General features: G+C 44.4%; 2 protein-coding genes and 1 non-coding gene across 33 annotated transcripts in view; all 3 read left to right on the top strand.

The window, feature by feature from the left end:
* The first annotated feature begins 100 nt into the window (after positions 1–100).
* PRR13 (proline rich 13) lies at positions 101–3,705 on the top strand. Its single transcript, XM_004316063.4, has 4 exons — positions 101–198; positions 759–797; positions 1,169–1,530; positions 3,039–3,705. Exons 2-4 carry the CDS (start codon positions 779–781, stop codon positions 3,078–3,080), a joined length of 423 nt encoding a protein of 140 aa, XP_004316111.1. The 5' UTR covers positions 101–198; positions 759–778; the 3' UTR covers positions 3,081–3,705.
* A 3,601-nt stretch (positions 3,706–7,306) lies between these two features.
* Positions 7,307–19,726, top strand: part of PCBP2 (poly(rC) binding protein 2) — a 26,807-nt gene continuing 14,387 nt past the window's right edge. For 2 of the 31 annotated variants that reach the window (XM_033866597.2, XM_033866593.2), the window contains exons 1-10: positions 7,337–7,543; positions 9,873–10,015; positions 10,580–10,603; positions 10,692–10,724; positions 11,624–11,740; positions 14,137–14,268; positions 15,239–15,367; positions 16,367–16,453; positions 18,284–18,376; positions 19,460–19,501. In XM_033866597.2, coding sequence (XP_033722488.1) covers positions 9,947–10,015; positions 10,580–10,603; positions 10,692–10,724; positions 11,624–11,740; positions 14,137–14,268; positions 15,239–15,367; positions 16,367–16,453; positions 18,284–18,376; positions 19,460–19,501 — 726 coding nt within the window. In that variant the 5' untranslated portion in view covers positions 7,337–7,543; positions 9,873–9,946. Of the gene's footprint in view, positions 7,544–9,872; positions 10,016–10,579; positions 10,604–10,691; positions 10,725–11,623; positions 11,741–14,136; positions 14,269–15,238; positions 15,368–16,366; positions 16,454–18,283; positions 18,377–19,459; positions 19,502–19,726 lie in introns of all 31 variants that reach the window. The other 29 variants (XM_033866598.2, XM_033866595.2, XM_033866589.2 and 26 more) reach the window with 26 other exon arrangements.
* LOC117314427 (U6 spliceosomal RNA) lies at positions 12,153–12,259 on the top strand. Its single transcript, XR_004529171.1, has one exon. It is a non-coding gene; the product is annotated as a U6 spliceosomal RNA (small nuclear RNA).

Raw genomic sequence — 19,726 nt, 5'->3', positions numbered from 1 at the left:
ACGACTATGTTCTCCAATCGTAATGCTGAATGACCACATAGTACCAATCAGGCGGTAGCAGAGGCGGATGCTGAAGCTTAAAGTGGGAGGGTGACCAGGAAGTGAGAGTGGAGGCTGAAAGGAGGAGTCCGCCCAAGCAGTGGTGTAGAGGTGACTGGACGCCTGGATTCCTCAGTTTCCTCCTTCTTCCATTCCTGGGTGAGGGGGTCCCTTCGCAGCTGGGAGCCAGGATCTGTATTTGCCTTTTTTAATGTGGGAGGGGGTATGTCTAGCCATGTAAGTGTTTGAGAATCTTTCCTGAGCCGCCTACCTCCTTTCGCCTCAAGGCAGGTCCTTTTCTTAGCCTGGGGTGGGGGTCCTGTCCCCCGTCACTCTTCTCCGGGAGCGGTTAAGTTGTTTAAGATCCCTTCGCAGCTTATAGGTGGCTAAAGTCTTCCGGACTCGGTCTCTGAGTGATGGGGATAGCGAGATTCGCGGAGTCTGCCCCTCTCCGGAGGACTTAGAAACCTCCAGCCGCGGCCAGAGCTAGTGGAAGGTGGAAGGGCCCTGGGAGCAAGGTTCCTGTGGTTAGGGAACTAGGAATAGAATAGGTGTTGGGGGCGAAGGAACGGGTGGAAAGAAACATTTCTTCTGTGGAGGTCTTGGTAGTTCTCTGAGAGGCTGTTGCGGAGCGGGAGGCGTTGGAGTTGAGCTTGGTCTCTAAAACCCCTGCCCATTTCTGGGCCGTCAGCTTCTTGCCTTCATTTGTTTCTCCTCAGGCTGGAAGAAATAGCTGAACATGTGGAATCCCAATGCCGGTAGGTGTTTGGGGGATCTCCTTTCTTGCTCCAACCCCTTTTCAGAAGGGCCACAACAGAAGGTTTCTGTGTCAGTTTCTCCTCCACCTCTCCCCGAACCCGCAAAAGCAAAGTCCTCAGTCCATAGCTGACCGATGTTCTCATCCTTCCCTAGAGTTCACTGCCTCCCTTTCTCCCCCGCCCTGCCAGGGACGTTACCTTTTATCTCTCTTACGTAAGTTTGTCTCCCCTACCCTCCATTTTCTTTCCTCACCTTTCCGTTTGCCTTTAACTATTGAGTGAGAAAAGAAATCCTCTTCTTTTTGTTGTTGTTTGTTGTCAGAGGTTCTGGGCAGTTCTAATCTTAATTGATTCTTTGCTTCTTCCACCAGGGCAGCAAGGGCCATATCCACACCCCCCTAACGTCGGGTACCCTGGAGGTTGCAATCCTGCCCATCCACCACCTGCCACCCCTACCTTTCCTCCAGGCCCCTTTCCCACTCCCCCAGGAGCACCCCAGGGGAATCCAGCCTTTCCCCCTGGTGGGCCCTGTCACCCTGTGCCACCGGGGTATCCAGGATGCCAACCCTCAGGTCCCTACCCCCCTCCATACCCACCACCTGCCCCTGGCATGTGTCCTGTGAATCCATTGGCTCCTGGCATGGTAGGACCAGGAATGGTGATTGACAAGAAGATGCAAAAGAAAATGAGAAAAGCTCATAAAAAGAAGCAGAAACACCACAAACATGGCAAGGTCAGTGCCCTCTGGATCCTGGCTAGTAAGGGGTGCCCCCTCAGAGGGACTAGAGAGGCAGTGCGTGGGCAAGGAAGGAGGATTCGAAGTCTGAGGACATGGGGCAGCGATTGTGTAAAGGATTCCCACTGGGAAGAATCTGATAATCTTGATAATCTTGAGAAGAATTATTAGGCTAATTAGGTCTTCTATCTGGGAGGGGCTAGGCTGAGCCTTAGAATGGATATCAGAATCAAAAGCCTTTCTAATTTGCCTTTCTCTTCCCGGAATTCCACCCCTCCCCACCCCATGTTTGTTTTAGCAGGTTGGACACACCCACTGAGGTGGTCAAATGTCAAGCAATAGAGTCAGTCCTTTGACAAAGCAAAATCTTATATAATAATTAACAGATAATAATCTGGCCCTAGTTCCTGGAGTTTCTTTCTCTCCTTCAGTTATTCTCAGGGTGTTGTGGTAATTACGTGGGCCTTATTGTCCTACTGTCTGGCAGGGAAACAGGACAAGAGCAGTCAGTGACTCTCAGCCTCAAATAAAGCCCTGAGTTTCATGCTCAGCCCCAAGGCTAAGTATCCTGTATGCTCACTGCTGAAGGAAATCCTTGCTTTTGCTGTTTAAGGGACAGTCTGGTTCAAGACTCCTGACCTTCTTAGAAAGCAAAGGGCACTTGGGTGGAGATGTAGGGCACCAAAGAATGTCCCATGGAGTGATCAGAGTTCATCTGGGTCTGATGATATCTCCTTTCCCTTTTCCCCTTGTAGCATTCCAGAGGAGTGTTAATTAGCAAGGGTAAAAGTAGCTCTCAGGACAATTCTGGAAGTGTTGAACCAACCTCGATCTTGAGGAGGCCTTAATTTACATTTTTCTGCCTAGCATTTATTTGCCTTATGGCTTTGGGTGCTAATCCTAGTTCTGGATCTTTGGTAGAAGTCTGAGGAGAAGGAAAGGTGAGATTGAATGGAGAGACTAAAAAATGTTTTTTATGACAGTTGTTGATGGGAGTATGCATGTGTAGAACCTTGACTAGGACTCTCCCAGCTTTCTCTCCCGCCTTCCTCACTTTCTCCCAGTTGGGACTTAGGAAGAAGTAGAGACAGATGCACACACAGCTGCTGATTCTACTCATTTTTCTTAGACTCATAGCCACTAGGAATGTCCATGCAGCTAATCATTATTATAAGGTAGCAGCTGTTTCCCTGCACTGTACTATGCTTGTGCCTATAATTTATTCCTTGCCTAGGCATTGGCTTAGGTAAAGAAAATTGGAAATTTGCTCCAAATGCAATAACTTCTGTGCAGTGATTTAGGATGGTTTCATCCATTCCTGTGTGCTCACTGCTGAAGGAAATCCTTGTTTTTGCTGTTTAAGGGACAGTCTGGTTCAAGACTCCTGACCTTCTTAGAAAGCAAAGGGCACTTGGGTGGAGGTGTAGGGCACCAAAGAATGTCCCATGGAGTGATCAAAGTTCATCCGGGTCTGATGGTATCTCCTTTCCCCTTTCCCCTTGCAGCATTCCTCCTCCTCCTCCTCTTCCAGCAGTGACTCTGACTGAACACAGGGCCTGGACCCTTCCCTCAAGTCTCTCCAGTTCTGCTCTCCCATCAAGCTTCAGATGCCATCTTGTACTGGGGGAAATTAGCCCTTGTGTCCCTCCCCCCGCCACCCCTGCAATCTAAGCCTCACTCTACTGTTCAACCCTAACTGGCTAGGGAAAATGGGAAAAGAATTGCCATGGGTTAGCAAAGGCCATCTTCCCACTGCTTGGATAGAACTTTTAGCTGGTGAATTTTGCAGGAGAACTATTTTTTGAAAATGGTGAGATTTGAGCTAAATGCTGCAGACAAGTCTAAGATCTGTAAAATGTGATTTCTTTACTTTCTTTTGTAATACTCATGATTGGGGAGATGCTGTGGAAATTTAATTATGGAAAGGAAAAAGCAACCTGTACCTTTCTTGTAATTGTGGCATGCTTGGATGATTTAGTGGCAAATAAACATTTCCCAGCAGGCGTTTTATTGATTGCACTCACTACAAGGCTGCTGGGAAGTGGAGTCCATTTGGCTGATGAGCTCTGACTGCCATTTTGGAAACTGATCTCTACTCCTTAGCTCAGGATGCTATCTCAGGTCCTCCTCTCACTCTCCAACTCTCAGTCCAAATAAAGCTGTTTCTCCTGGTCTCTGTTCACCTGTGCCATTACCGTGGTTGGGTCTAGCACATTCTACTACTTTCGCCTTCCACGGACCCTTTAAAGTGCATCAGTTTCATGGTAAGGAACCAGAGCGTCATCAGGAAGACAGCATACTGTCCTTATATGTCTCTAGCGGGAGGATCCTTCAGAATTGGTTCAGGCTTAGTGGAATGAATCTTTACTGTCTTCCATTTGATGAATGGATATAGGTCTTTAGCATAAGTTTTCATATCTGCTACCAAGGTTCTCAACCCTGGCTGCCCATCAGCTATCAGAGAGTGATTTAGGGCTTTGCCTGAAAGACTCTTGATAAGGATGGGGCCCAGCAAATCAGGATTTTTAAAACACTGTGGGTGATTCTGATGTATAGCTAGAACTGAGGGCCACTGATTTACCAAGTGCCATACATGGTATTACACATCGGGTTCTCAAAGATCTGTTGAGTAGAGAAAAAAGACATCTAAGAGAACTAATTAGTACAGATGCTATAAAATGCCAGAGAGATATAAACCTAGAAATAACTGGGAAGTGAAGGAGGAGTCAAAGATGACTTCACAGGGAAAGTGACGTTTGACCTTTAGGGCCGTGAGTGGAGAAACATGAGTACACAAAAAAATGAAAGAATAGATCTACCAAGTGGATGGCAGAGAAGGACTGGGAAAGGCATGTGCTTAGGTACAGGGTCTAAAGCTCCATAGCATGTTTGGGAATCACAGGTATCCCAATGGAGCTAGATTAATTCCCTGGAAAAGTATTATTTAGGAAATACTGTGTTCCGGGTGTTGAGGTACAAAGATGAATAAGACAGTCCCTGCTCTTCATGGCCTGCAAGAGCTAAGGGAGCAGATAGATATGTGAATATGTAAATAGGTTATTATAATACAGTAAAAGGGACCACAACAGAGACAGGGATCAAGCAGTGGGGGAGCAAAGGAAGGAGTGACAGTGCCAGTGGGAAATGAGTGAGGTCCTGGCTGGGCCTCAGGATGCGTAGGAGGTTCCTAGTTGATACATATCATCAGCTAACACCAAGCATTTATCATGTGCCAGGCACTAAGTGCTGTACATTTATAACTTGTGTTAATCTTCCCAGCAACTCTGTGAGGTAGGTACTCTGCTTCCATTTTGTGGAAGAAGAAAACTTAAGTCAGGATTCGAACTCGGGCAGTGTGGCTCCTGTGTCTATGCTTTTAACCCAGTGGATTTCAGGCAGAAGAAGCAGTTTTGCAGAGGCACAGAGTTGTAAAAAGGCGTGGGATGAAAGTTCAAGAAAGTTACACCCCATTATTAGAGATGATTTCACAGATAGCCACTCACTTTCACCCCAGCTCTTAGAGCCCCTGGGGTGTAAATGACCCAACTGCAAAATCTTGAGGTTAATCTGACCTTCAGCCCAGGCCTCACAGTAAGCCTGCTCCTTGGTTTGCTTTTTTCTGAGTGTCCTAACATTTTCCTACCTCCTTTGCTCTCTGTCAGTATTTGCTCTGCCCCTTGCCTTTGCCAAATGACAGACTTCTTTTTATTTCTATCTCACGTTGTTCCTAATGCCCACCCATCATTTGGAGGGTGGAAGGAAAGGCATTGGAGACCCCAAGCCTTATTTTCCACTTCAGAAAGCTATCTCTTTTCAGATAACTCCACTGAATTGGGGTTGTCCAATAATACTTGACTAGTATTAAGGCCAGAACTGACACCTGAAGAACTCAAACAAGGGTAAATAATAACCCTGTAGTAGCTGTCTCTTTCAATATCCTTCTTTTTATTTTGTTTTATTCCCTTCCAGGGCTCTTCTCTATTTTTTAAACAAAAGTTTTAATTTGGAAATTTACAGATATATACAGGAGTAGAGAAAGCAGTTTAATGAACTCCTATTTCCCATAACCTAGCCTCAATAATTATCAACACTTTGCCAATCTTGTTCCATTCCACATCATATTTTTTCCAATTTTTATTATGAAAATTATTATTATTTGGGGGGGGGCACACCACGGGGCTTACAGGATCTTAGTTCCCCTATCAGGGAATGAACCCAGGCCATGGCAGTGAAAGTGCAGAGACCTAACCACTGGACCGCCAGGGAATTCCCTGAAAATTATTTTTTAAAAGTTTGAAGAACAGTACAATGATCACCCATAAACCTACCACCTACACTCAACAACTGTTAACATTTTACCAAGTTTGCTTCATTTATATACCTATGTGAACCATTTGAAAGTCTGTTTCATGCATCATGACCCTTCACCCTTAAATATTTCATCATGTACCTCTTAAAACAGCATTTCTCCTGCATAACCACAATTCCATTATCACACTTAAGAAAACTAACAACACCTCCTAAAATTTGCTAATGTTCAGTTCATGTTTGAATTTCCTCAGTTGTCTCCGAAATGTCTTATATAGCTGTTTTTCTTCTTAAAAAAAAAAACAGGATCCAAACAAGATCCACACATTACATTTGATTATCATTCTTTTAAATTTCTCCTCTTTTCCCTCCCGTTCCTTTTCCTCCTCTCTTTCTTTTCGAAGAGAACAGCCTAGTTGTCTTGTAGAATGTCCTGGATTCTGGATTTGCTGATTATCTCCTTGATGTGTTTAACTTTTTCCTTTATCCCTTGTAAATTTCCTGTAAATTGCAAATCGGGTCTGAAGGCTTGATTATATTAAGATTAAACACTTGACAAGAATACTTAATAGATGATGCTATGTACTTATTGCATCTCACCAAGGACTATGTCAAAGTTGTACTATTAGTGATGCAAAGTTTGATCACTTGGGTAAGGTGGTGACTATATGATGTTTCGATTTAAAATTTTCGGGTTTCTTTCTTTTTTTTCAAATAGTCCATGTGATATTTCGCACCAGGATAACATCCTGCTCCCTAACAAACTTTCCCTTAGAGTTTTGATGATTGATGGCACTTGCTTGAATCAATTATTTCATTTTGGGTTGGAGAATAAATGGTGATTTTCTAACTTTTTTATTTCCCTACATTCATTATATGGAACTCTTGAAAAAAGTTTTCCCTTATCGACTAGAGATGAACTACAGTTCTTCCTAAAAGAAAGGGTAAATGCTTAAATCTTTCCTTTTAATTACCAATTTTCAGAGTAAGTTGGTGTAAAAGTGACCTCCAATGTGGCAAATTAGCTTTTTTTCTCTTTCTGAGTATCACTATAGACTACTGGGTTTTCCCGGCTCTTGTCAGTTTCTCCTCACACATCCCATTTTCCCGTTTCCTTTATCCATGGCGACTGCCAACTCTCTCCGCACTTACGCCTGGGCTTTCCAGCCAGCCCGCTAGGGGACACTAGTTTCCTCCCTGCCCCCCCCCACGCTGCCGCTCTATCATGAACTTCGCCGTCTGCTACCAGTTGTCTCGCTGGTGTCAGTGGTGTCCACGGAGCCGCTCTAGGCTGTTGGGAGGCCGTCCGTATTGCGTGGGGAGGGTTTGGACGACGCAGTCGCCTCGCCGGCCCCCGGGGCGGTTAGCGCTTCCGGGGTCGGAGGGTGCGCGGGGTTGAAAGCGGGCCGCTCCGCCCCGTCCCCCTCCCAGACCAGCAGAGGCAGCAGCCGGAGCAGCCGCAGCCTGCGCCCTCTCCCGCCCGCCCGCCCTCCGCCCGCCCGCCCGCCCTCCGCCGCCCTCCACCCGCCCCGGGGTCTCTTTCCCCCTTCCTCCTCCTCCTCCTCCACCCCCCCCTTCCTCCTCCGCCCGCCCGCGGGGCCCCCCTCGCCTTCCCGCCCGCCCCTATTGTTCCGCCCCCGGCCTCCCGCCCTTCCCCTTCCCGCCCGCTCCCCTTTTCCCCTCAGTCGCCTCGCGCCTGCAGGTAAGCTTCAAGATTCTCCCTCCGCCCGCGGCTATAGCTCTATTTCTATTCTTGCCATCTTTCTTAGCGGTCTCCGGTCCTCGTCACGAGCCCCGACCTCGCGTAGTCCCGCGTGAGCGCCTACCTCCTCACTCTGCTTGGCCGGCCATTCACGCGAGGCCCTGGCTCCGGCGAGGCCTACTAGGCCTCGCGAAAGGCCTTCCCCCTCCCCCCTCCCCCCCCCCCCGCTTTTTCCCGGTGGCGGCTGCGCAGGAGTCAAGGAGGGCGCGCGCGCGGTAGGGGGGGGCGGCGGTGGATTTGTTGGTTGAGGCGGGTGAGGGGAGGCGATGGCCGGCTTGCTGGCCGGGCGGGTGAGCGCGGCTCCCCGCGGGGGTCAGGCGCTGGCGCAGCCACACGAGGAGGCGCTACTAGTCCGGCTCCTCCCCCTGGATCGCAGCGCCCCCCCCCGACCGAACCGTTTATTTTTTTTCCCGTCTTTTCTAGTGGAGGGATAGGGGGTGCATTTTTTGAGTGGAAAATGCTTGGATGACCAAGGGGAGGGGGGCTGTGGAGTTAAAGAAAGGGTAGACGGGCTCCCAGTTACCGAGTTATGCAGGACGTTCTCTCGAGGTAACGAATTTTGAAATTACAAAATGCCGCTATAGACCCAGACCGAGCTATTTATAGGAGAAGGGGTAATGGACTGCAGGATTAACAGCTGGATTCCTGGGATTGGGTACACTGACGTTGACCTAGTCAGGAGAGAAGTATGACAGGGATTTCTTGGATGATTTGGAGTTGGAAATGCACCTTTGTTCCTTACCTCAAGAAATGGCTTCAAATAGGTTTTCAATTTTCTTGCCCTTTCGAACTTGCATTTATTGTGGTATTTGTAACGTGCTTCCTATTATGTGAATGGGGATAAGGAATTAAACTGCCAAATTTTTACCATGTCTTACTGAAAAAAGAAAGTTTTCTGCACAGACTTAACTCTCTCTCCCCGTTCCCCTCCTCACCCCTAGCACTATTGTTTTTCCTTGAGTGAAAAGTGTTGAATTCTGGGATTTTGCCAGTAATTAATTATATTCTGGAAATGGGGGAATGAAGTGCTTTGGGGATGCCTCAGTCACCTCAGTCACTTACTTGAGGTAGCCATAGGGGAGCTTGCCATATACAGAATGGTTTGGCAGCCACTTAAACACTTTAAATACTTAGGATATGGGTTTTGTGTTAGAGCAAAGTTAAAACGGTGGCTGGTTTTGTGAAGGGGGAAGACTGGGTGTAGGAGAGAGATCACTGATGTTGTTTTGAAGGGATGGGTACTAAAAATGTCACTGGAGAAATTTCACAACTTTGGGAAGAACCACTCTTAGGGCCTAAAGAGGTGTTGTAGGCTAAGGTATATCCAAAAACATTCTTTCTACACGTAGTCAATTATTCTAAAGCAGAAATGTTAGGAACATTTCTTTAGAGGATACGTGGGGAAAGGGCCTCAGTAGGAAAGGCTCGTTACTGCTGTTGTTTAAAACAACTACACAATAAATTTTTAGCAGTACCAGTTTTAATTTCGATTGTTTCCTTTGGAAGAAAATTTAAGATTTAATAGATTTGAATGAAGACTTGAGTGGTAACAGAGGTTAACACAGAAGCAAGGAAAATTTTCAGATCTTGAGTGACTATCAAGCTAGGTTGGGAAAAGAGGACTCAGGCTGCACTTAATGTATTGAGTCATTTCCCAAAGGGGAATATGGAACCCAGCCTGCAATAGAAGGCATTTCAGATGCTTTTTCAATGAGGTTTTTGATGTAAATCTTTTAAAAATTATTTGGTGGCATCTATTGACATTCAAAATTTTAATGTGAGATGCCTCTTATCAATTTCTTTACCTAGAAATTGCTGCCAGTAAGAACGTTTACATGTGTCCTCTCTAGCTTTCAACCCAAGAAGCTTCCTAACAGGGAAGCGAAAGGTCGTTGCCCTGAGTGTAGTTGATTAGTTTGAGGTTTGCCCTCATGATTTCCAGGTGTTTCTGTATTCTCTTGAAGCTTATTCTGCTGAAGGACAACTGGTGCACGTTCAGCAGTTCCCTTAGAACCATTGCCAATTGAAGGAATCTTTCACATCCTGAGAGTCAGCGGAAACCATACCGTTAATGAGAGCAGACTGGAAAGTTGCCTTCCATACTCTGTAACAGAACCTGAGCTGTTAATGCAGTTGTGCTGGATGTATATAAGCCTGCCAACTGATGGACTGTCATTTAAGGAAAAGAGTTCATTAGAAAACATTGATAATGGTTAAAGTAAATTTCTGTTGTTTTCCTACTCTGATTTTCGTCATGTTTTCATTTCAGTTTTTGACTTTCACCCCCACCAGTGACCAAAGACTTGACCACTCAAAGTCCAGCTCCTCAGAACACTGCTCGACATGGACACCGGTGTGATTGAAGGTGGATTAAATGTCACTCTCACCATCCGGCTACTTATGCATGGAAAGGTATGCACCAGCTTGGGAAATTGGGTCATAGTAACTGCTGGGGGAGGGGCCAGGAAGAGAGGGCATGGATCTCGGAGCTCATCAGATTAGCACTGTGGGGTGTCTGGCTGTAGAACTCTTCTCTAGCGGAGTAGATGAGAGTGTAGTGGGAAAACGAACAGACTTTACTAGGAAGCGCCACTGAGCAGGAAAGCCTTAACCAGAGGCTAGAGCCAAAGACTGTCTCATACCTGGATGATAAGTTTTTCTCATGGATGTTGCTATAGCTTGTGATAGGTAGATTTCCCCTGCCCAAACAATTTTGGGGTAACTTTAAGGTGGGGTGATATATTTGGTATTTTAAAAAAGGATTTATATTAAAGATAGCATTTAATTACTCCATTATTTCTTCACAGTTGTTTGATAGCTTTGCTTATATTTTGAGCAAAGAAAATAATAAGCCTGTCCATTCCTTTTCCCAATAAATCTTAGTTTTTCCATTGCTTTGGACTGTTAAAAATTACTTTTTGTGATAATGAACGCTTCAGATTTCCTCATATTTGACACTAATTTTCTCCATTGCAGGAAGTTGGCAGTATCATCGGGAAGGTAAGACATCACTTCAATTCTAATTACTATTTAGTCAGTCTGCGTTTAAATAGCAGTTGGAACTCACTCTTGACTTTTCCTCTTACAGAAAGGAGAATCAGTTAAGAAGATGCGTGAGGAGGTGAGTTATTGTGGATGGGGGGGTTAAGGGACTGTTAACTTGGGAAGTAAAAAACCTTTAAAACAAAAGCAAAAAAAAATTTAATGAGAGATTAGAAGGGGGAATTTTTTTTTTTTGGCCGTGCGGCATGTGGGATCTTAGTTCTCCGACCGGAGATCAAACCTGCGCCTGCTTCAGTGAAAGTGCAGAGTCTTAACCACTGGACCGCCAGGGAAGTCCCAGAAGGGAGGAGATCTTTTTCTCTCTCTCTCTTTTTTTTTTAGATTTATTTATTTTATTTTTGGCTGGGTTGGGTCTTCGTTGCGACGAGCCGGGGGCCACTCTGTTGCGGTGCACGGGCCTCTCATTGTGGTGGCTTCTCTTGTTGCGGAGCACAGGCTCCAGGCAGGTGGGCCCCAGCAGCTGTGACACGCGGGCTCAGCAGTTCTGGCTCACGGGCTCGAGCCGCAGGCCCAGTAGTTGTGGCATACGGGCTCAGCTGCTCCACGGCATGTGGGATCCACCTGGACCAGGGCTCGAACCCGTGTCCCGTGCATTGGCAGGCAGATTCTTAACTACTGTGCCACCAGGGAAGCCTGAGGGGGAGATCTTAATAGGAGAAGCTTGTATTTTTCTGGCGCAGTTATTTGTAATGACAAATAGTATGCTGGGAAATGTAATTTTAGGAAGTCTCAGGTCATTCAAGACTTAAAGCAGCTTCTGTAGTTTATGTTTGAGGACAAATATGGAGCACTATTTGAAGTGATGTCGATATTGCCTTGTGTCAGAATCATGTATACAGGCAGTTTCTTGCCCATCTTATTTAGGAGGGATTATATATTTGTGTGTGTGTGTGCGCGCGCGCGCGCGCGCGCTCAGATCTTTTTCTCTTTAACCTTTTGGCTCTGTTTCCTATCCAGAGTGGTGCACGTATCAACATCTCAGAAGGGAATTGTCCTGAGAGGATTATCACTTTGGCTGGACCCACTAATGCCATCTTCAAAGCCTTTGCTATGATCATTGACAAACTGGAAGAGGTTTGTTGTTCCCTGCCCCTCATTCTTTATTTTGTGCTTCTAGGTAGTTTAATGATTTCTAAGGGCTTTTAAAATTCAAGGACAGACTAGATCATAAAACTCCGTAAATGGGTTCTTTGCTCCCATTCATCATCCCCCAAATTGGACCATTTGTAATTAAAAAAAGATGTCACTTTAATCGGTAGAAAAATACAATTGTTCCTTGAATAACATGAGTGTGAAGTGTGCAGGTCTACTTGTACTTGATTTTTTTTTTTTTTTAATAAATACGTACTACACAACACGTATTGTAGAACTACACAATCAGAGGTTGCTTGAATCTGTGGATGCACAACTGCGGATAAGTTAAGTTATACATGGACTTCTGACTGGGGTGGGGTGTCGGCACCCCTAACCCCCAACTGTAGTTTGAGTGCTCACTTTGGCAGCACATAAACTACAATTGGAATGATACAGAGAAGATTGGCGTGGCCTCTGTGTAAGGATGACACGCACATTTGTGAAGCATTCCCTATTTTCCAGTTATAAAATAAGTAATGGGAGGTTAACTTTGTTTGGTGGCAAACGGTTATTACATTTACTGTGTTGATCATCTTGCAATGTATTTAAATGTCAAATCACTATGTTGTACATCTGAAGCCTAAATAGTGTATATTGACTATACTTGAATAAAAGAGCCCCCAGAAAAACCCCCAAATAGTTTGACTATTATCAGGGACTCTAAAAAATGTGTGAAAAACCAGCATGTTTTATTTCTTAACCAGCAGTTTTGAAGGTATGCCACCACTGTGTTGGTAATTATGTCCCCTAATTCATAGTTGAGTGGACTAAATTAACATGCTTTTGTTAGGAGCCCTTCTGAACACTAATATATTCCATAAATACAGGTATCTCCCAACCCTGGATGCAGTTATATATTTAAAAAAAAAATCTGGTAACTGTGTCTATACTATACTTGAGCTATACTTGAAGGGAGGGAATGCGTTTTATAAGTGATCAGAAGCAAAATATCAATACCAGAGATTTTCTGACTGAAGGAAGTTTTTTTAATAATTAACTGGTTTCAACCTTAAAATGCTGAACAACCATTGCCCTAGGTCCAGTCTTCAGCTTCCTCCCACTTCTGCAGTAATAGTGCTAATCATGCAATTGACATTGCAGGCAGAGGAGAGCTTCGGGGCTGCTGCTTGATGCCTTAATGGTGCCTGAAATCTTATCCTTGCCAAGATCAGAAATGTTATCCTTTGATCTGTAAGACCCTGCTAATCCAGAGCTTGTAGCTTTAAAAAAGTTCAGAAAATCTAGCGACTTCCCTGGTGGTCCAGTGGCTAAGACTCAGAGCTCCCAGCGCCGGGGGACCAGGTTCAATCCCTGATCAGGGAACTAGATCCCACATGCTGCACCAGAGAGCCTGCGTGCCACAACTAAGACCCGGTGCAGCCAAATAAATATATTTTAAAAAAATTCAGAAAATATTCATGCTTTCAACAAATAAGAAGCATGTTCTTGACTTTAGGGGCTTATGTTTGAGGAGTTCCCAGGTCTAGCTACTACATAGAGATTAGGCTAAAACCATTTAATTCTCAGAAGGCTAAACTTAACTAGTTTAAAGCCATGACTTTCAGATGCAGCATATTGTAACTGGAAAGACTATGGGCTTTGGAACCAATACAGTCCTTTAGTTTAAAATCTACAGCTTTTTAGATGTGATTGGGGTAGGTACTCAGCCTCAATTTCATTATCTGTACAATGGTACTATTACCAAGAAATTAAGACAAGGATAAATGGAAGTACAGTATTTAATCTTTATGTAGTTTTCTAAGAGAACAGAATTGGTTACTTGAATTTGTTTTTTTTTTTTTTTTTTTTTTGCGGTACACGGGCCTCTCACTGTTGTGGCCTCTCCCCATTGCGGAGCACAGGCTCCGGACGCGCAGGCCCAGCGGCCATGGCTCACAGGCCCAGCCGCTCCGCCGCATGTGGGATCTTCCCGGACCGGGGCACGAACCCATGTCCCCTGCATCGGCAGGCGGACTCTCAACCACTGCACCACCAGGGAAGCCCGGTTACTTGAATTTGGATTGCATTGTTTTATCTCTTAATATTTAATTTTGTCTTCTACTGAGAAAACTCTTTAATTATCAAAGTAAGTTTTCTCTCTACCAAGAACACTTCTGGTGTGAAGGAAAATATATTTAGGGCTAAACCTGAGGACGTTTGTAGGCCATTTTATCTTTTCAGAAATAGGGTTTTGGGGGGAGGCAATATTTGAACCTTTGTTGATGCAGATTGTGACATAATATGTCCCTTGTAAGGTTCTTTCATGGCAGTTATGGGTTCCCAGGGATCTGTTTAAACTTCTATATTCTGATGTTTTGACTAATTTCTTGTTGTAGGACATCAGCAGCTCTATGACCAATAGCACAGCTGCCAGTAGACCCCCAGTCACTCTGAGGCTGGTGGTCCCTGCTAGTCAGTGTGGCTCTCTCATTGGGAAAGGTGGTTGCAAGATCAAGGAAATACGTGAGGTTGGTAACTTGTGCTCATTTTCTTTTTGAAATGTAAATTATTCTAAATGTGCTTCTTCTATTAGCCTTTACTATGTCTAGGAAAAGTTTGTGTTCATTGAGATGAAGATTTTTATTAAAGTAATAGTCCTAGAAGACTTTAATTTGCTTGATATATGTGTATATATATATTTTATATTCCATATATTTTAACAACAATAAATCAGAAAAGTTAACCAGAATTTCCACCTATTGCATATGACCCATTGGCAACTTTTCCATGAGACTACGTTATCTTTTTTTTATGTTTAAAGAGCTTTCAATTTGATCGATAATATCAAGTATTTTTCTTGGCCAAATCCCTAAATAGCAAGGGGAAAATGAAGGTGTATTGGGATGTAGTTGTAATTCTCCCTTTTAAATTATGGAAGTTACATGAAATTATGGAAGCTTTTAATTATATCTGGGAGTTATTGAATTGGATGTTGGAATGAAATTTGAATGGCTCCTAAAGGAAAACTAATTGTAGTTTTTGGGAGCCTTTTGTACATGCCATGTGAGCAGGGATTTTGATTTTGTTCACTGATGTATTCCAAGTACCTGGGGTGGTACCTGGCACATATAGCATGGGCTTGATATAAACATTTGTTAAATAAGAGAATGAAAGGTGGGTGATATTTGTGGGTATTTTGTTTGATGGCCTACAGAGCTATCATTAGCTGAGAGGAAACTGTCCAGAGGGACCGTTTTCTTGAGACCAGGTTAAATTTACGCTGTTATTCAGCCTTATTTTCAGCTTTCAGAGGATAATTTATAACTGATTAAACAGTCTTATCAGGAATAAGGGAAGAGTGGGAAGGGAGGATAAAAGGGTAAGATAGGAGATGGGATAAGTATCTACTGAGCTTTAGATTCTTAAGATTTCTGCTGGGAGATACTGAAGAGTATGAGCTGTTTTTTCTGATTTTTAAATTTTTTTTTACCCCCAAAGAGTACAGGGGCTCAGGTCCAGGTGGCAGGGGATATGCTCCCCAACTCAACTGAGCGGGCCATCACTATTGCTGGCATTCCGCAGTCCATCATTGAGTGTGTGAAACAGATCTGCGTGGTCATGTTGGAGGTAAGCCCTCAGGCTCATGCTGAGAATGGGGGGAGGGTGATTTAGGGAGACAGACTGATCTATATTTAGTAAGACTAGAATTAGGTGAGGCTGTTAGAAGCCTTCAGTGGGGGTGGGGAAGAGGTTCCCTGAGTTCATATTTTCCTTCCCCCAGCTTTGACTTTTCTTATAGTGCAAGCAAAAATAGAAACTAAGCAGTGGTGATCATTTGGTTTACAGCGATTTTAGCAGAGTTGGTAGGGGAAGATTCACTACTAGGAATGAGTGGACAAAAGATGTATCTGGGTTCCTGAGAAGCTAAGTTAAATTGCCTTTCAGATTACAATATTTTAGCTACATGCAACTTTGATATATTCTTTAAATTAATTTCTGATGAGGCAGGATTATATTCAGAATGCTGTATATATAAAAAAAATGTATCCATAATGGTGTATCTGAATGACTTATGAGGTTCTGGTGGATGCTATTCAATTAACAAGAATAGCAAAATTAAGGGGAATTAAACCTTTTTAGAATTGTCGTAGGGAGTTGGTCCCATATTGGTGAGAAAGGAAAGTAGAATTTTCAAGTAGAGTTTAGGAAAATATTGATTGAGCCTTTGAACTATTTATGGACAGTCCTAAGTGCAACATTTGGGAGTTTTATTTCCTATTCAGGCCAAAATGTAGGATCTTAATTACCAACTCAAACGTACATATGTACACATACAGGTTTTTCGTGTTAATTAGACTTATTTGAACACATGGAAATAATGCCTAAATTATTACAGGGGAATCTGCCTTGATGAGAATTAGTGTGAGCTCTGTAGTCCACGGACCATCTTACTGCTTTAAAGGCAAATAACTGCAGATGATTTGAGATTAGATCTAGCCAGAGACAACGTTGGTAGGTGAGGGAATGGAAATAATACAGTTTTTAATTTAACTGACCTGTGTGAGCTTAAGCCACACAGCTGAAGCAGCTTTGAAACCTTATCTCTTTTTGTTTTTTTCCCCTCTGACTCTCTCCCAGTCCCCCCCGAAGGGCGTGACCATCCCGTACCGGCCCAAGCCGTCCAGTTCTCCAGTCATCTTTGCAGGTGGTCAGGTAAGAAATTTTTTATTGGTGGGCTAAGGTGAACAAGGATTATGTTTGAAATGTCAAAACTTTGCCAGCAGCACACCAGGCCACTCTGCATGCTTGCTGAAACCTGTACTCTGGCCATAATTTGACCTGCTTTCAGTTTTATTTATTTTTTGTACTGGAGAAAGCTATGAATGCTATCTTATTTAATTTTTAGCAGGCAATGGGAGTTTTGTAGGCACTCGGAAGAGGTAATTTACTTAGTAATTTAAGGTGGGTTGGGTTAGAAGAACGGGTTAAATTGCCTTGGTGTCACTACTTCTTTCCCTACCCCACCCCATCCCATGTTTTTTCATGTGTGGGGTGTTCTTTAGAGGTCTGAATAAAGGTAGCAAAGAGTTGGACCTCTGAAAGAGATTCTTGGATGGTGGTCTCAAATTGGGGGTCCTGAAATTGAGTGTCCTACAAACTTCCCCTTCTCCCCACCTCACCTCCCCTACTCCTACCCCTTCACTCCCAAACTCCAGTGTGTTGTCCCCGGGCTCTTAACCTCATAAACACTGGTTTGAACCCACATGGCATAACAAATCAGCTGGGGTAAGGGTTCAGTGTCTAAGAATAGAAGGGGGAGAGCATGTTGGGTCTGTGACCTTTGGTGTTAGAGTAAGAACACCAAAGCACCTCTTTGGCCTCTCCTCCTTCACCCACCTGAACTCTGGATCCTTGGCACGTGGTTTATTCTGAATTTAGATTTTTATGACAAAGGGCACTGATTAGCACCATGGTTTTATGCTTTTTGGTTAGTATTTGAGGAGTAGGTAGGTTTTTAAAATATTGAGGTTCAGGCTGAAATAGTGACCTTGATTTTGGTAGCTGCCTAAACAAGTATAGTGCTCAAAGTGCCTTTTCGTACATGGGGCTGACCTGTTAAAAGCACAGATATTCAACTAGTTCCATCTTACATTTGAACTGGAGAAGCACTTAAAGTCCATCTCATTCATATTCTATTGAGTTGTCATAAAACTGAATAAGTTTTGGGGGACTTAGTTTGTCTTGTAGTTCTGGAAGCGTTCACAAGAAATTAATCATCTCATAGTTTAGTACCTTGCTTTTAACACTAGCCTTGTACAAACTGGTTTGGTCAAAGGGCTCTCCATGAGTCTGGATAGTTAGGCAGGATAAACAGGCCCAGAGTCAGTGTAGCAGGGAGGTTTAGTTCTAGGCGTTTTCCCTTCTACCCTGGAACTACAAGTTCCTACTCTTCTGGATTCTTCCACTCCCACTTGGGATTATCTAGAGTCCATACTGCACAGCAGCAGTCCTCTCCATTTACAAGTCTTCCTTCATTTCCCTTTCCTTCCCTCCCCTTCCCACCCACCCCTTCTTACCTCTTTGCTTTCCTTCCCTCCCTTCCCTTTATTCAATTGACCACCCTCTGAAAACTTGCAGCTTCTTCTTCCATGAGTGGCCCTGTCTTGGATTATTCCCATGGGCCTTTTTAAATGGACCAGTTCATGCAGTGTCCACAGATGGACCTGTGTCTTTTGTTCCTCTGTGACAAAGTGGGCTCTGTAGGGGTTCAATTTAATCGCACACTGACCAGGAGCTGGCATCAGCTCTGTTGCCCCACCCCTTCATTCTGACTGAAAATAGCCCAATTGTGCAGTGTGAAATCTGCCACCATAGGTAACTTTTTTTTTTAATTCACTGATTGCAGCTCGTTTCAAATTGTGTTGTGAGCTCCTTTTTAAAGGAAAAGAAAAAATTAAACAACTTTTTTTGTGTGAATTTCATGCTGGTGACAAGGTGCCGGATTGACAGCCCTGGAGACTGAAATCCTCTATTTATCCACAGGACAGGTACAGCACAGGCAGCGACAGTGCGAGCTTTCCCCACACCACCCCGTCCATGTGCCTCAACCCTGACCTGGAGGGACCACCTCTAGAGGTGAGAGGGGATGTTCAGTCTCCAAGGCTCACTCAATCCTTCCGCCTCAGCCGAGACTGCCAACACGCGGGGGGCCAGTGGCGCTGGTGATTTTTGTGCTGTGGACACCACCTGTCCACGGGGACCTGGACTGACCCCCCCCACCTCATTTCACACAGGCTGCGTAGCCCACCAGATGGTAACACCAACTCTCTTTTTTTTTTCCTTTTTTTTCCTTTTTTTGTTCAACCCCTTTTCCCTGTCTCCTACTCCTCCTACCCCATTTTCACCTTCCCACCCCAACCTGGGTGCACTTTTGGGGGTACTGGCCACTGTGATGTGAGAAGCCTCACATCCTGTGAACCAGCTGCTCCTTCCTTCCCCTCCCTTCCCGATTCTCCTTGTCCCCACCCCATTGCCCTGAAGACCCAGCTCCCTTTTCGGGAGGTTATGGTGTGGGGGGAGGAGGGTGTAGTGGGAGCTGCAAGTGCCTTTTATGGAGGGGAGGTGGGAGAAGGCAGGACTTAGAACACAGTGATTTTTTTGTGTGTGTATGTTCCTATGGTCAGCTCCCTAGTGCTAGGGACCCAACTAGCTTCCAGTGCACTTAAGGTCTTTAGGCAGATGTAGAGAAAAATAAGATAGGAAAAGGGAAGTGTTTCAAAACATGCCATGTAGGTTTGTGCAGATAAAAATCATTTATGTCACCATGATTGGTAGAAGGGTTGGGGTGGCTGAGGAAAGACCGTTTTCCTTCTAGGCTATCTTGTACACAGGGAGAAGGAAGGGGGCTCGGGCAGTCGAGGCATTGTTTAATCCCACTTCCCACGTTTTCATTAAGAAACAGATGTGTTATTTTGTCTTTGATTGCAGGGAACATGGCTCCCTTTATAGGCATCCCGGAATAAGCCATCATATTAGGGTTTAAAGAAGGCCAACAGGTCTGACTGTATTTGTGAGATACCATCTACTGCCTCAACCCCTGGCCTCCCTATTCTCTAGTTCAACTCTGGCTTCCTGGCTAGTTGAAATCTGTCTTTTTCCCCCCACTGGGTGGCTGTCCGTGATTGGTTTTTAATAGGAACTGTTTTCCTCCTTTTGTAGGCCTATACCATTCAAGGACAGTATGCCATTCCACAGCCAGATGTAAGTTTTGTTTTCACTTCTTGTTTTGAAAAGTTCCTTCTCCCGTCCAAAATTGTCTCTTTTCTCCATGTAGGCAGGAGTGAGTTGGGTCTTAAACATTTGCAGTATTGTTTTCCTCACAAGGTGAACTCCATATTTTGGCCCTTAAATAATCTTTAATCAGGACATAGTAGCACCTTGTTTTTGCCATTTAATCCCTGGAAATTATAATCTGGCAGATTATTA

The sequence above is a fragment of the Tursiops truncatus genome, chromosome 11 (assembly GCF_011762595.2).
Source record: "Tursiops truncatus isolate mTurTru1 chromosome 11, mTurTru1.mat.Y, whole genome shotgun sequence".
NCBI classification, from domain to species: Eukaryota; Metazoa; Chordata; class Mammalia; order Artiodactyla; family Delphinidae; genus Tursiops; species Tursiops truncatus.
The sequence above is the reverse complement of the archived record's forward strand: the minus strand, read 5'-3'. Positions and strand labels throughout refer to the sequence as shown.

Coding starts and splice junctions, on each gene's coding strand:
- PRR13 (XM_004316063.4), top strand. Junction 1,531..3,038: donor AACACCACAAACATGGCAAG/GTCAGTGCCCTC, acceptor TTCCCCTTGCAG/CATTCCTCCTCCTCCTCCTC.